Raw genomic sequence first — 13654 nt, forward strand, 5'->3', positions numbered from 1 at the left:
CTTTCCCTCAGTGCTGTTCTTTGCATCTTTCTGGGGAAGAAATCAGCCAAAGCCTGAACCTCAGGGTTTTATTATCTAATATTAACTAACTAATAATACATTAGCTAAGACAGCCCATCCCAGAGTTTGCTCAAGAGTCACAGAACCACCCCCATGAGAGTCCTCTCCTGTTAAATACTAAATTGTTTTTGCTTTCTCAAAATACCACATAAACAGAATATTCTGGTGGAGAGGTGTTCATGGCTCTGTGTTGCTTACTTTCTATGGTACAAAATTAGCTCAGAAATCAGTGAATTCATGGCCGCGGATTTACATTCCACATCTAAATCTCCGGTGACTCGTGTGTTTGGTTCTTGTCTGGCATAACTCTGGAGCTTTATAACTGCACACCTAATTGCCTGTTACTTGTACTCTCTGGATACCCGTAGAATGACGTTTGAAAGCTGGCAGCAGCCTCTGCCCTATTAGAGAGTATTTGAACGTTAAGGTCAGCACGCAGGGTATGTGGCAGGTTTTTCTTTGGGTGTTCAATATTTTAGTTACAGCCCAGTCATTGTGTTGGTAAATGACATTCTCTTTGTGTAGGGATGCATGTGGTTGCCTTTCAGGAGGTGAATGATTTTACTGAGTCTTTGAAAAGTAATAGATTTGTTGGAAATTAAATACAATTTTTTTGCTCCTGGTGTGGCCTGAATATTAAAGTGGGGTAAAGGACTGTGATCTTTTTACTCACACTGACAATCAGTTACTAACATGGGAGTCAGTGGATCTATTTGTGGAGGCGACTGCTTGCCAGCATGAATAAGGGGATCAAAATCTGGTCCAAAATTACTGCCATCTGATACTATTGCAATTGGGAGAACATATTTAAAACAGCCTGTGTCCAGGACATATTTTTTGTTGTGATGTTCTTGTGGGGTAGCAACAATTCCAGTTCCTGCTGTGAAAGGCAAGTGTTATGGCCAAACTGGCCAGAGAAACACAGGTTCTTTGTGTCCTTCTGATGTGGTTTTGAGATGTTTGGTTCCTTCACTCTTCTTTCTTTACTCTCAAGAATAACATTGGCTAGGCTGCATAACAGGTTTGGGCTTTTATCAGTACTAGAAGGTTAGCATTTGGGGCTCTGTTCAATGTAGAAGCACTTATGTGGGCATTTTTCTAGAAAATTAAAGCAGAATATGTATTCCTGTCTGATTTTTTTTCAGCAAATTGAGGTAAGTCAAATCTACCCCTCCAAAAAAGCTAACATTTGTAGAAATGTGTTTAACTATGGCACGGCAAAAATTTCTATGTAAAAATGAATAGTGGCATCCTCTCTGGTGGAAGGTGTGTTGTCTGCTGCCCTCCTGTAGCTCTGGAGAACAGTGCTGCTAAATAAGGGGATGAGACATAGCTTAGGAGAAACAAATGTCTGAATTAAAGCTGAGATTAAAGCAGCCAGTATAGATGAAATATACTCTTTGCATCCCTGTGCAGATTGAATCCTGTAATCATTTTGACCTCAAACAAACCTGGAATAACAAGATTGTACAGAGCAAGTAAATAATTACCCTTCTGCCCATCCAGCAAGGGCTTTTAAAGCACAGGATGGCTGCATCAGTTGCCAGACACTGTTGAGGAAGGAATTTTCAGTGTCAGGAAAAACAAGGCAATTTGTGGATTTAGTTTTATTCCCTGCTCTCTGTGTTCTCTGTCCTTCAATTTTATTGATGACTGAAATTCTTCACTTGAATCAGTCAGATTCTGTGCTGTTTCTTTTGTGTGCAGTAGCGTTGGTCTGTGCAGCACATGTTGTACTGTATCTTACAGTAAAGCTGAGAGACTTGATCAAACAAAGACGATTCGAGTCGATCTGTTTCTGAAGAGACGTGAAACCATGGAGACCATGGAAACTGCTCAGCTCTGCCACATCTTTGTTCAGGATGCAGCAGGAGCCTGGCAGCGTGTGCTGCCTGGGCAGGGGACGGAGCCAAGGTCCCTGTGCAGCCCCGCATCCAGGGAGAAGAGAGCTGACGACTTTTGGGGCATCCGCGAGTGCGCCTGGGAGACAAAACCTGTGTCGTGCTGGAAGATGGCACTGGAAGCTGTAAAAATCCTGGAGGATTTTTTGCATACGCGGCTCTTTGTTGTCCCTCCTGTGCCACACTGTGTGAGCCAGTGGGGAGTGGAAGTGTTGGTATTCCTCACGTGAGAATGGTGCCCTCACAGTCTTCTGGCCTTAGCCCAGAAGAATATTATTTATTGTGAATAAATGCAAAGGTTTCATACTGCGAAAGGACAGCACTGTTTCCTTACTGGATCTGAGAGAGGTACCGTAGGGACTGATCAACACCCATCCTGCCTGTCCATGGGGGGCAGCTGCTGTCATTAAGAACTTCAGCAGAAGGCATGGTGTGATTGACGCATCATTTGTAGTTCTGATGGGTGTCTGCACTTCCCTCTGAAGGGACAGAAGTGGCAGCAAACCCCTCCAAGCCACATCTCCAGAGCATCTCTAAGGATCATCTCACTGACTCTTAACCAGGAGAGGGGTCAGTGGGGTGTGGTTCTCGATGAGCAGCGCGTTGTTATGCCTTTTGGGGGGAGGCAGGGCTCCGGCAGTTCCTGTAAGCCATCATCACATGCATGAGTGTTTTATAATCACCCCTGATCGTGTGTCATTAGTCAGGACGTACCAAGACCTCCCACACGGAAGGTGCAGGTTTCCATTACTTACTGTTTGCAAACCCCTTGTCACAGGAGAGAAGAACCCCCAGCCCTTAGCTGGGACCCCAGAGTGCTCAGCGGGCACTCATGTGCTCGTATCCTCTCGGACAGAGCAGCCCAGCCTGCCATAGCCATGGCACCGCACACCGCAGGTATGAGGGGCCAGCGGGGAAGAGAGCTGAGGCAGCCGAGAGCTAGTGCAGAGATGTCAAAATGTCATCTTTTCATATCCTCCTCCGGATCCTGTGTAAAATGAAAATTCCATCATCCCCAGTGGATTTAACCTGTACCCCTTCCCCCTTTTTCCTTGATGTTGATTTTCTCCTTGGATGATCACACCAAATACAGCGCTAATTCCTTCGCCCTGCCTGTGAGTTGTGTTTCTTTCCGTTGGTCAGGATGTGGGTGGACAAGCATTCACGCACTGAATTCTTTACAAAAGAGAGGGACATTGTGCTCAGGGTTAGGCAGGCACCTAGCGTTGCATGTCGTCATGTTGTTGGGCAAAAGTAGTTTGTCCCTGTGCCTGTAGGTGAGCTTTGCTGTCTCTGTTTAAGATGAAGAAATCGAGACTTGGGGACACTTGCCATGGTCCCGTGAGGACAGTCTGCTCCTGTTCCCGCTCATGGCAGTGGAAGGAAGAGCCAACCTTGACTCAGTGATGAAGTGGGAGTTTCTTCCTCTTCTGTCATCACCTTACAGTGAACTCCAAGCCAAACTGTTTCCTCTTGAGAAGCAACATTCAGACGCGTTAGCTGTGAAAACTGTTCATCCTCATGCTTGCTCAGTGTTCATTGTTTGAACAAAAGGGTGTTCTCCTCGCAAGGTGTTCAGGAATTCAGTGGTGCTGGAGTTTTTGCGTGAAGCGTATCAGTGGTGTAGTGGAGTGAAAAAATGCAAAATTCGGTTGTGTGCGAAGTATACTGCAAGATTTGTAATTAAACAATGGGGGAAACACAAAACAACCCACATACATTACTGGAGCTGCTTATTTGAAAAAATCCCTAAAAGTTTACTTTTACACTGTGTTCTTTAATATTTTGTACTGGTACGTTTAGTTGATATAATGTAAGAAGTTTTCTCTAGAAAAAAATTTCTGTGCGACCGGACCAGGTGCTTGCTTGTACATGGGAATAAGGCATTACTTATATCAAGTTTGTTGCAGCCTGCTTTTTCTTACGTTAAATGTGATTTCATTTTCTCTCTCTCTCTTTCAGACTTAACCAACATAATGACTGCTGAATATTAAGGGAAAACACAAGAAGGTTACATGTTTGGTTGTCTAATATTCTTGGATTTGATATGAGTCACCACATCTGTTCATTAGTATCATCAACAGCATCCCAGTTTGTATGCACATTATTCACATTCCTATCTGTTGTGTTTGCAGAAATGACATTTTACCCTTTTTTCTAAGGGTTACTTTTTGATTTTCATATTATTTGGTTGCATGAAGTTGCCCTTTACCAGTGGCTGAGGTTTATGAAGATATCACATACTTGAAAACGTTTTAGATTCCTTTTCTAGATAGAAAAGGTGTAACTCCAAATTATATCATTCTAAATCAGCATTTTTTTAAAAACAAGTAAATCTTAGAAATTAGTCCCCTCCATACGAGACTACAATAATATCTTCCACCCACAAACATGATTTTAAATTCCCCTGTATCCATACTTTGTTGATTTTTGATCAGTTTACAGCATAAAAGTTCTTCAGTTGAGATCACCACCAAGTTCAATAATGTAACAAAATACCTTTCCTTATTAGAAGTACCTAGCTAGTTATACTCTTAATACTTCTCAAAATCATGATGTAATGTACACTATCTGACTTAGTTCTATATGTGGAGTTAGTGAAAGTCTTTTTGTGTTTCTTTAGATTAATACAAGGATTTTTTCCAATGCCAACACAATTTGAAATCATTCATTTGGATGCTTTCCATTTTTAAGCTTACTGTGATATAGAACCCTATGGGAAACCAAAAGAAAACATCAATTTTAAATAATGAAAGGCTTAAAAAAGGATGCTGTCATTCTGGGTTTTTTTTTTCCTTTTGGAAATAGAAGTAGACTAGTAAGTAAGCATTCCAAATCCATTATTCTGTGTACATTATTGTTGCTATTGTGATAATAGAGATTTTTATTTATTTTTATGCCAGCTTTTATTGTGAAAACATATTTAGTCTGGTTTTATCAATCCTTGTTATGCTTGTCCTTGGAACATCTTTTGCGTATTCAAGGTTTGTAGTTGACGAGTTTACTGTAAAAAACTAAAAAAAACCACAACAAAAAAAACCAAAAAAAAAATCCAAAACAAAAAGAAAACAAAAAAATGTATTGTTTTTACAGAATAAATTTATTGGAATGTGTATTGGGAGTAAGGTTTGAGGTTGTAAGCAACTAAGTTAGCGTCATATTTGGCTTCATACGTGTAATAATGTGAGGTATTAATGTAAGTCAAGTATTAAAGCAAAACATTCTGTTAACATGAGTTGACCATAATAGCTACAAGTGCAGGTGAGATCTTTATTTTTTCTGTACTTTGCCTTTTCTGGATAACAGGAGGTTATTAAATTCACCTTGAATGTATTCAAAGTTTCTTTAAAACCATTAGCAGTACCATCGGCGGCTCAAACACCCGTTTGTGAGCCAGCACGTCCCACTGCAGCCCCACCGCTCAGGGTCGTTTTCCTGGGAGGAGGTACCCGGACGGCGCCCTCCCCAGTTCCAGCCTGAATTTTCCTGGGAGGAGGTACCCGGACGGACGGCGCCCTCCCCAGTTCCAGCCTGCATGGAAGGAGCCCGCGTGCCAGGGTGGCTGGGCGCTGGAGGAAGTTGTTGCAAAGTTCCTTTTTGCCAAGCAGCATTGGCTGAGATGTGTTGCGGTTATTTTGGACCTGCCCCTTTGGCTGGAGGTATGAAACAGTGGGTTCTCTCTTCTGAGCACTGCTGTGAGCTGCACCCCAGTGTTCAGCGGGAGAGAGTTAACGCGTTAATTTCTTGCTGCTCTGAGAGTCCCCTTGTGCAACATGCATGTGCACGAGCCGATGCTTTCTTATAACCAATTAGGTTTTAAAAGACAATTAAAATTCTCACAAAACACCCAGAAAGCAACAACCCCAAATAAAGCGTTTCCAGTTAAAATGTATCAGCAAACTTCATCTGTGAGGAAGGCACTAAATATGCTGCTTTACTATAAATACACATAGAACTCATAGAAATAGTTGTAATTGCAAACAGAAACATAAACTACACAATCCAAGGTCGCTGTATTTGATGCTACTTGTTTCTGACCCAACAGCATTTGCAAAAGTAGCTGCAGAGAAGAACACGGCCAAAAACCCTTCCTCTCTGAAAGCGCCTGCTGCGGCGTAAGGCCTGACTGTCCGAGGTCACGAGCCTCCGTGCCCAGCTCAGAGCCACTAGTAAGCACGTGCTTAACTTCCAGCAGGTGCGCAGCCCTTGCAGAAGTGAAGCCTTAAAAGAATTAACAATACTACATGATTTGCTTATCATATGTGGAGTCTTACCATAAGAGTTGATTGCTTCATAAAAGATCTCTTGGGATTTTTAACAGGGCTGACCCACAAGACATAATTTTTGACTAATAAAACATGTGCGTGTGACAGAGTTATGTACGTTAATTTTTCACACTTCAAAATATTGACCTTCACATTGTACAGTAGCTCTGTGTAAGGACTGCTCGCACTGATGTTCTTCAGTGTGTGGAGGCTAAACCCTGACATCATTATTATTATTTAACTTCATGCAGTATTTCTAAAACTGTCAGAGCAGCTTACTTAAAAATAGTTATGTGAACTAGCAGCTCCACTGCAGCATAAAGTCAAAATGTTGAGAAGTGGTACTGAAGGCAGTTCATCTTTATTTTCCCTTTTTGAGAAGGATAAACAAAACAGACCATGCAACTTTACACAAGTATGCAGTTTTACACATCTTGCACATTTGGGTTCCATCTGAGCAGTTCAGTTACATCCCAAACCAAGTATATACAGAGCCAAAAAGAGGAGCTGAGAACAGTTGTGCTATTCCTTTTTTTCTTCTTGTTTTTCTTGTTTTGTTTTCATAAAAAACTCTGGCTTGTTGACACACCTGTAAGCCAACAGCTGGGGAAGAATCCCATACATTATGTTCAATATCAGAAAAAACTGTTTTGCTTCTTCAGGGACTCTGTAGATGTAAGGAGTTCGAGCATGAAGAGAAGCACCAATATGGGAAAATTGAGCCTGTGGTGTGTATATAACATATATATTAAAAAAAGGTAAAGTTGATGTATATTTTGGAAAGACAGCATAATCTGCAAGCAAGTATGCATCTCCAGTGACACTTCCCAAGCCAACCTCTTTATTCCAGAATTATCCGTCATACTTTGGCCCAGCAGTATAAAAATACAGTCTAAACTAAGGTCATGAGTATCCGGGTGTAAGGGGCATAAGAGGAACTGTCAGTACCATGGTGGGAGGTTTATTTTATGCACGTGGTGGCACTGATCTTTATGTCAGGTATAGGATTTCACCCTGGGCTTATAGGTGACTGTTCATGCACCAGGGTCCATGATCTCTCCCCAGGCAAGTGGCCGCTGCAGCGGGCATCACCGCAGAGATCTGCGCTCCTGAGCCTCAGCCCCGCAGCAGGGGCAGGACCCGCACCCACCCACCCAGCTATCTTGTGTTTGGCACCAACGGGAAGCAGACAGACACTCACTGTGAACAAAGGTAGAAAATAAAACCTTGGAAGCTATGCTAGGGGGTTTTTTGTGTTTTGGTTTTTTTCAATCTCTAACCCAGTCTTTCAGATTCTGATCCCAGAACTCCTGGTGGTTTCAGGAAAAGTTTACAGTGAAGGTTATATGCAAAGACAAGCTTGCTGGGCTGAAGCATATTTTTAGCATAAACTAACATTTAAAGATAGCAGCGTCAGGATAGTCGCTGTCTTTTGTCTCCATCTGTTACCTGCTATTTCAAGCCACAGCTCATTCACATTAACTATCGTGTGTCCAATTTTTTTTTTATTATTATCTATTTCATTGGCAGTGGAGGAGATCTGAGAAGATAAACATAAATTTGATCTTAAGCAGAGCAGGAGAAAGGGACACCAGGGTTTTAGTAACACGGAGGAGCACATTATGGCCAAATCACGTCCTCTGGTCTGGCTTCAGCTGGAGTTATTTTGGACTCACAAAGAACACAGTTCTGTTCACAGTTAGAAAAGTAGAAAGTGAAATACAGTGCAGATGTTCTAATACCCCTCTAGCAAAAGGTCAGGGTGAGACCATACATCAAAACAGAAAAGGAAATCAGTTTTCAGGTGATTCTAACCACCTTCACTTAACAGGGAGAGCTGATCTAGCAAACCTGAGTCAGGAAAGGGAGTAATCAAAGAAATCAAATACAAACACACTTCAGCAGAGTGCCACTTAGCATGTTTCTGTAAATAGCTATTACACAGTGAGCAGATGTTCAGGGCCATGCTATCAGCAGCCTTTTTATATCAGCCTCATCAGTCAGTCTGTTTTTACAGCCTGTTTGTTCTCACCTGTCTGAGGCAGGAACTGCCTTTGGCACCTGGCTGGTCTCGCTCAGATCCCTGCTCCCTGTCCTCGCCTTGGGAGCCATCTCAGCCTGAGCACACAGAGCGTTAGTGCTCAGTACCAGAGACCTCTGGTTATGTGCAGCAGCAGTTTCCTGAGCAGACCAGACAGCCGCTGTCAGGCTTCAAGGAGGAGATTTGGGGCTGTCTGGTGTTCACCTAGGCACTAACAGCTGCCTGGCAGTATTTTAGAGCTGCTTCTCAGGTGAAGAAGATGCTAAGCTATGTACTTCATGGAGGATTACAAGGCCTGCCTGTCTCCAAGCTATGCCTCATAGTAAGTTGATAGTAAATTCATAGTAAGTTCAGTGAGCTTTGGCAGGATCTGTAAGAGACTGTTTCTGAGAGACCCAGAACTCCCACAGCCTCCTAGGTGCCCTCAAAGATCTAATCCTTACTGTGTGGTCTTGTCTCTTACAAGAGTTGTGGCACATCTGTGAGTTTTGGGCATCATAAAAAGAAAAAGCAGAAACATTTTGTTGTATTTGTAGCCCATGAAGATTTTTACTAGCATTTACTAATGATGCACCATTTAATTAAGTTATTGTTTATTTAGATTTGGTTTTCAGTGTAACACATTGCTTTTTCCTTTCATTACCAGGGAAGATATTTAGGTCTGTTAAAGTTCTTTTTTTATTTGCTTCTGTGGAAATTGTGTTATGTCTTTAATCTCACGTGTTTCCTTTCTATGACCGTACTCTGCTTCTGCTTTCCACCCCCCTCGGCCCCCCTGCACTTGGGGCAGGGGGAGTGTCTCAAAAGCAGATCTCCCACTCACCAGTAGCCCAGTCCTCCTCTTCTTTCAAGTGCCAGGCAGCCTTGCACCAAATCCATAATTTAAAGCAGTAAGACAAGAGCTGCTCGTTACTGCAGATCCCTGTCCCTGCTGCGCAACAGGCTGGCACTGCAGTAACTGGGAGCAGCCCAGAGTCTGTTGGGTTACCTCGGCACGACCAGGTCCTCGCAGCAAATAAGCCATCCCTTGGTGCTTTCTGGTATTGAGCCCTCTCTAAGTGGAGAATATAAACCCGTAAACTGTGGTGGAGAAATCAACCCAATGAGATGCTGCAGGTGAAGTTCTAAGGAAGCCTTAGCTATCTAACACACTGCCTTTGTTAACCTTGAAGCCACGCCTGGGCTGCTGATCGGGCCGTCCCATGGCAACTGGAAGCTGCCTGGTGCTGGACGTGGCACTGCTCAACTTGACAGCTGCGATTTGCACGTGCCTGGTACTCATTAAACTAATTGTCTATATGAAATAATTTGGGTCTGGATTTTTTTACAATATTTTTTGCCTGCAGCCTAATCATAGGCAGTAATTCTTACTCTGCAATCAAGCAATCCCTCCATCTTGGGACAGAGAAGGGTCTGGAAAAAGGTTGGGAGTCTCTTCACCCTGTGCCTTCTCTCTAAAACTGACTAAAGTCAGGTGAAGACGGTAACTGATTTTGGAGGGATCTGGATCAAGTCTTACGAGCCTGTGGAGAGCCATCAAATAGAGTGGGGAGAGAGTAACCTAGAAAAGTATGTTCCTTGGGTTTAGGTTTTCTTGTAGACAAGAGGCACTGCAGAAACTAATGAAAAATTGCAGAATTAAAGGAAACACTTGGACAAGTAGTAGAGAAACACGTCTACATCTGAGAGAGTAGGGATGGGAAGTGGGCTATGGAGTTGGTGAGACAAAGGTTTTGGGTAGCAGGGCTTTGGCTCTTCATCCCTTCTCATGAGGCTCACTTGCATTGGGAAATGCCGGTTTTATCAAGTTCACAGAGGCTATTACAACCCTTTTATATAATCAAAGCTCCTGGTGCTCTAGTCATGTGACATTAAAGAGCTCCTCCTGAAGCTTCATAAACTCCAGTAAGGGTCACATGCTGGTTTTGGAGTGTGAGTGTTGGTAACAGAATTATTCAAGCTGAGAGCTGTATGTAATTCTGAAAAGCAGTATGTATTTCTCTGTGTGAAAGGCTAGGCACTTTTAGAGGTTCTTAGTTTAGATGCATCCCATGGTATTTTGAGACTTGTTTTTGTAAAAAGTACATACTTCATAATGATAGAAATAAAAAGAATTAAAATCTCCACATTCCCCATCTGTAGCAGCAGTGTTCACTCCCAGGGGGCAATGCCCACTGTTTCCATCATTAGATGTTTACCTGTTTTGGACCTTTGTGCATAATAGAAAGAAAAATATGTTTCAGTAACTACCTATGTTTTAATTACCAATTATAATGTTTTAACTTGAGAAAACAGTAGACAAACCTGGAAATGTGTTTTGTGCCTCAAAATGACCAAAACCAAAAATAATATAGGAGTCCTCAACCATTGTCTCACAGGTTTTTCGTCCCAGGTTGCTCACAGTTCACCAAGTCAGATCAGGTAAATCATGTTCAGTTGTGGGATGCCTGAAGGTCATTCTGAGGTGCACTAAGTAAAAACTACCAAAAAACTCTCAAATTTAAAGAAATGTGGTTTTGAATCAGGATAAAATGTGGGGAGTGTGCAGCAACATACAGTTTTCTTAATCAGTTAGTTTTTGTCAGCCCACAGTTTTCACTTGTGCCTAGGACAAGCTTTAAAGAGTACAATGGTAAATTTTGAGTGTTAGCTTTGGGTTACCGGTAGCTTTTATTCTTCGTATCTTATGTATACATCAGGATTATCCTGAAGCCAAACCACAAAAGACAACAGAGGGGTTTTAGATTTCAGCAGCAAAATGCTGCATGTATTAATCACACAGCTAAAAGGTACAAAGTGCCCTTAAAAAAAAAAAAAAAGTGATTGTTTGTTATGGGAAACATTTAAAAGGGGGGAAAAAAACCCACCATAAACAAAACAAACCCCAACAAACAAACCAACCAAACAAAAATTGCCTCTAATCTGGGAGGCTGTGTTTTTGGTAAATTTGCAAGATTGTGATAGTCAGCACACTGACTTCAGGTTTACTTTTCCTTGTGCTAAATAATCTTTTCCTGACTGGGGAATTCGTGAAATCTGAGTAATCTGTCAGTGGAGAGAGGTTCCTGCCACTGGCTTGCCTACTTTAGCTAGCTTGTACATTTTTAGATTAGATTTGGGCCAAACACAGTTGTATGATATTTATGATACCTTTCTGAGCATTTAAACTTCCTCATTAATATGTTTGCCAGATTCTGTTTTGATATAATTTGGTGATTCATGATTCACTATAGACTGGTGTGTTAAAAAAAAAGTAATAAAAAAAAAGTCACATTCTCTGTGATAGTTGCTCACAAATAGAAAATAAACTGTCATTCCCCTCATCCTTACTGGGCAGTTAAGCTGGATTTGAGTTTGTATCCATGATCGTTACCCAAGGCCTGGGGAGCAAGGTGTTGGTCTGTGTTTGTCTAATAGTGGTCCTTGAATTACGCTTATGGCCGTGCCCCTGTGTTCTCATTGCTGCAGGTTTATGTGTGTATTTTCTGCATTGTCTGGATGCCGAGAGCACATTTCATTTCCTGTGTACAGTACAAATCAATTGTCACTGTCTCAACTGCTAAATGGTCACCTATATGTCGTGAGAAGTCATTTACTAATTTTGGCCAGTCTTCTCATAACCATCAGCACCATCTAGAAATTAACTGCAGTTGTTTATTTAAGAGGATCAGAACAGAATGAGTCAAAGCGTGATCACTGGTCTGCCTTTAGCAACCTTTAGTGTTGCTGTGGTTTGTGGCCCAGGAGGTACCCAGTGTTATATCAACATCATCAACTGATACTGTTCCTTTTGTGTGGCTAGTAGATAGTTTTTTCTGTTTATCTTTTCAGACTACCTGGTTGGCAAAAACATACCATGGAAACAATGTATTTTACTGTTTTGTTGTGTTTTGGGGTTTTTTTACATGGTTGACTGTTACAGCTGTCATACAGGGTTCCTTCGTGGTCTTGGCTAAAACGTGTGTGGTGCTTAATAAGGTTTAAATGAGCCCAATAAAAGATTCTGCAGAAGAGAAGTCTGCTGAAGCAAGAATGCAGTCATTAGAGACATATAATAGGCTTGATTCTCCACTCCCTTAAATTAGTTTTTTATAGATACAAAAGGTGATCTGACTTACAATGGCATAAAACCCGCATGGGAGGATCAAGCCCTGGGACCCTTATTTATTCTATAGTTCTCTACTTACAAACTTATAATGCAAGAGTGAACATTTTACAAAGAAATACCTGAGCTAGTCCTCCAGCATGTATAAGGGTTAAATCGGGCATCCAGGAGCAACCAGGCACCAGCAGGCCATACAGGGCAATCACATAGTATGGCACAGAGTAGAACATGTATGCCAGCATCTGCATTTTAAACAGAAATATTAGTTGCTTTGCAGTGTGAGGGAGATGCATTTAAAAATTAGCCAATGGCTGATTGAGGAGTTGACACTATTCAAAACTACACTCCTTGCAGCAATGATTCCCAGGCCTTTTTGCAGCTGTAACTTATTTGAGAAAAGAGTTTCACACCTCGATGCTGTTGGCTGGATCCAGCCACCCTAAGGCCTCCACTGACAGTTGTTCTCTTTGGCCCATACAAATCCTCTTCATCCCAGAACACGTTCTCCTACCCCTCACCATTTTGAGACCACACCAGTAAGTGTGGCTTGACCTAACTCTGCGCCCAACACCACGTGGGTGTCCGTTTCTTGAGAGCCATGGCACTTTCAGTTGGGAGGTGTGAGATCTACCCAAGCCACCCCTTTCCCAGAAAGAACAGATCTGGCAGAGGCGCCTGGTTACTGCTCATTGCCTCACCTGTGACTGCTCTTACTGCTTCAGGCCTGCTCCCATGCAGCAGCCAGGGGTGCAAAAGAATGGCAACCTCGCAAATACCATAAAACTAAAGCACAGCATCCCTCCTCTGCAGTGTTTGTGTAAATAGGGTTTGTAAAAAGTGTCATGTTTCAGGGAGTGTGGCGCTGGTGACATAACGTGAGCTGAAGGAATCTAGTCCCTGTACACCCTTTTTGCTCCATTATCCCAGACTGAAAGTCTACTTTGCCCTTCTAAGGAAGCATGCGGATCTGTTTCATGGCCTGAGCAATTAGGATGTGTAACTGTAGGTAACTGATGTGAATCTAAGTTAAGTTTATCACAATGAAGAGTTGCTATCCTGTAATGGCTGTAGTAGAAAATATGAAATACCGTTTAACTTGCCATGAACAAATATTTCCCTTATTGATCTTGTCATCTGTGAAACCCATAGCTTCATCTTTGCGCCAGTTAACAAATCACCTCTTAACACTCTATGCTCCACAGTCAGTGCTTTACCTGAAGCTTAGGGTAGGCAGCAGGATCTTTTATATAAGGCTCGTGAAGTTGAATATATAGCCGGCAGA

At 42.2% G+C, this 13654-nt stretch overlaps 2 protein-coding genes across 2 annotated transcripts in view; one reads left to right on the forward strand and one right to left on the reverse strand.

The window, feature by feature from the left end:
- The window catches only part of LOC104461178 (hepatoma-derived growth factor-related protein 3), a gene marked incomplete at its 5' end in the record, with an annotated part of 14691 nt that extends 9656 nt beyond the window's left edge, over window positions 1-5035 (forward strand). Inside the window, one exon of the mRNA XM_010072661.1 lies at window positions 3924-5035. Within this exon, the coding sequence (XP_010070963.1) occupies window positions 3924-3929 (6 nt within the window). The remainder of the gene's footprint in view (window positions 1-3923) is intronic.
- A 1632-nt stretch (window positions 5036-6667) lies between these two features.
- TM6SF1 (transmembrane 6 superfamily member 1) overlaps window positions 6668-13654 on the reverse strand; it is a gene marked incomplete at its 5' end in the record, with an annotated part of 18488 nt that continues 11501 nt past the window's right edge. Inside the window, 2 exons of the mRNA XM_010072662.1 lie at window positions 6668-6949; window positions 12495-12614. Coding sequence (XP_010070964.1) covers window positions 6749-6949; window positions 12495-12614 — 321 coding nt within the window. The remainder of the gene's footprint in view (window positions 6950-12494; window positions 12615-13654) is intronic.

The sequence above is a fragment of the Pterocles gutturalis genome, unplaced genomic scaffold (assembly GCF_000699245.1).
Source record: "Pterocles gutturalis isolate BGI_N339 unplaced genomic scaffold, ASM69924v1 scaffold23232, whole genome shotgun sequence".
In the NCBI taxonomy this organism is placed as follows: Eukaryota; Metazoa; Chordata; class Aves; order Pterocliformes; family Pteroclidae; genus Pterocles; species Pterocles gutturalis.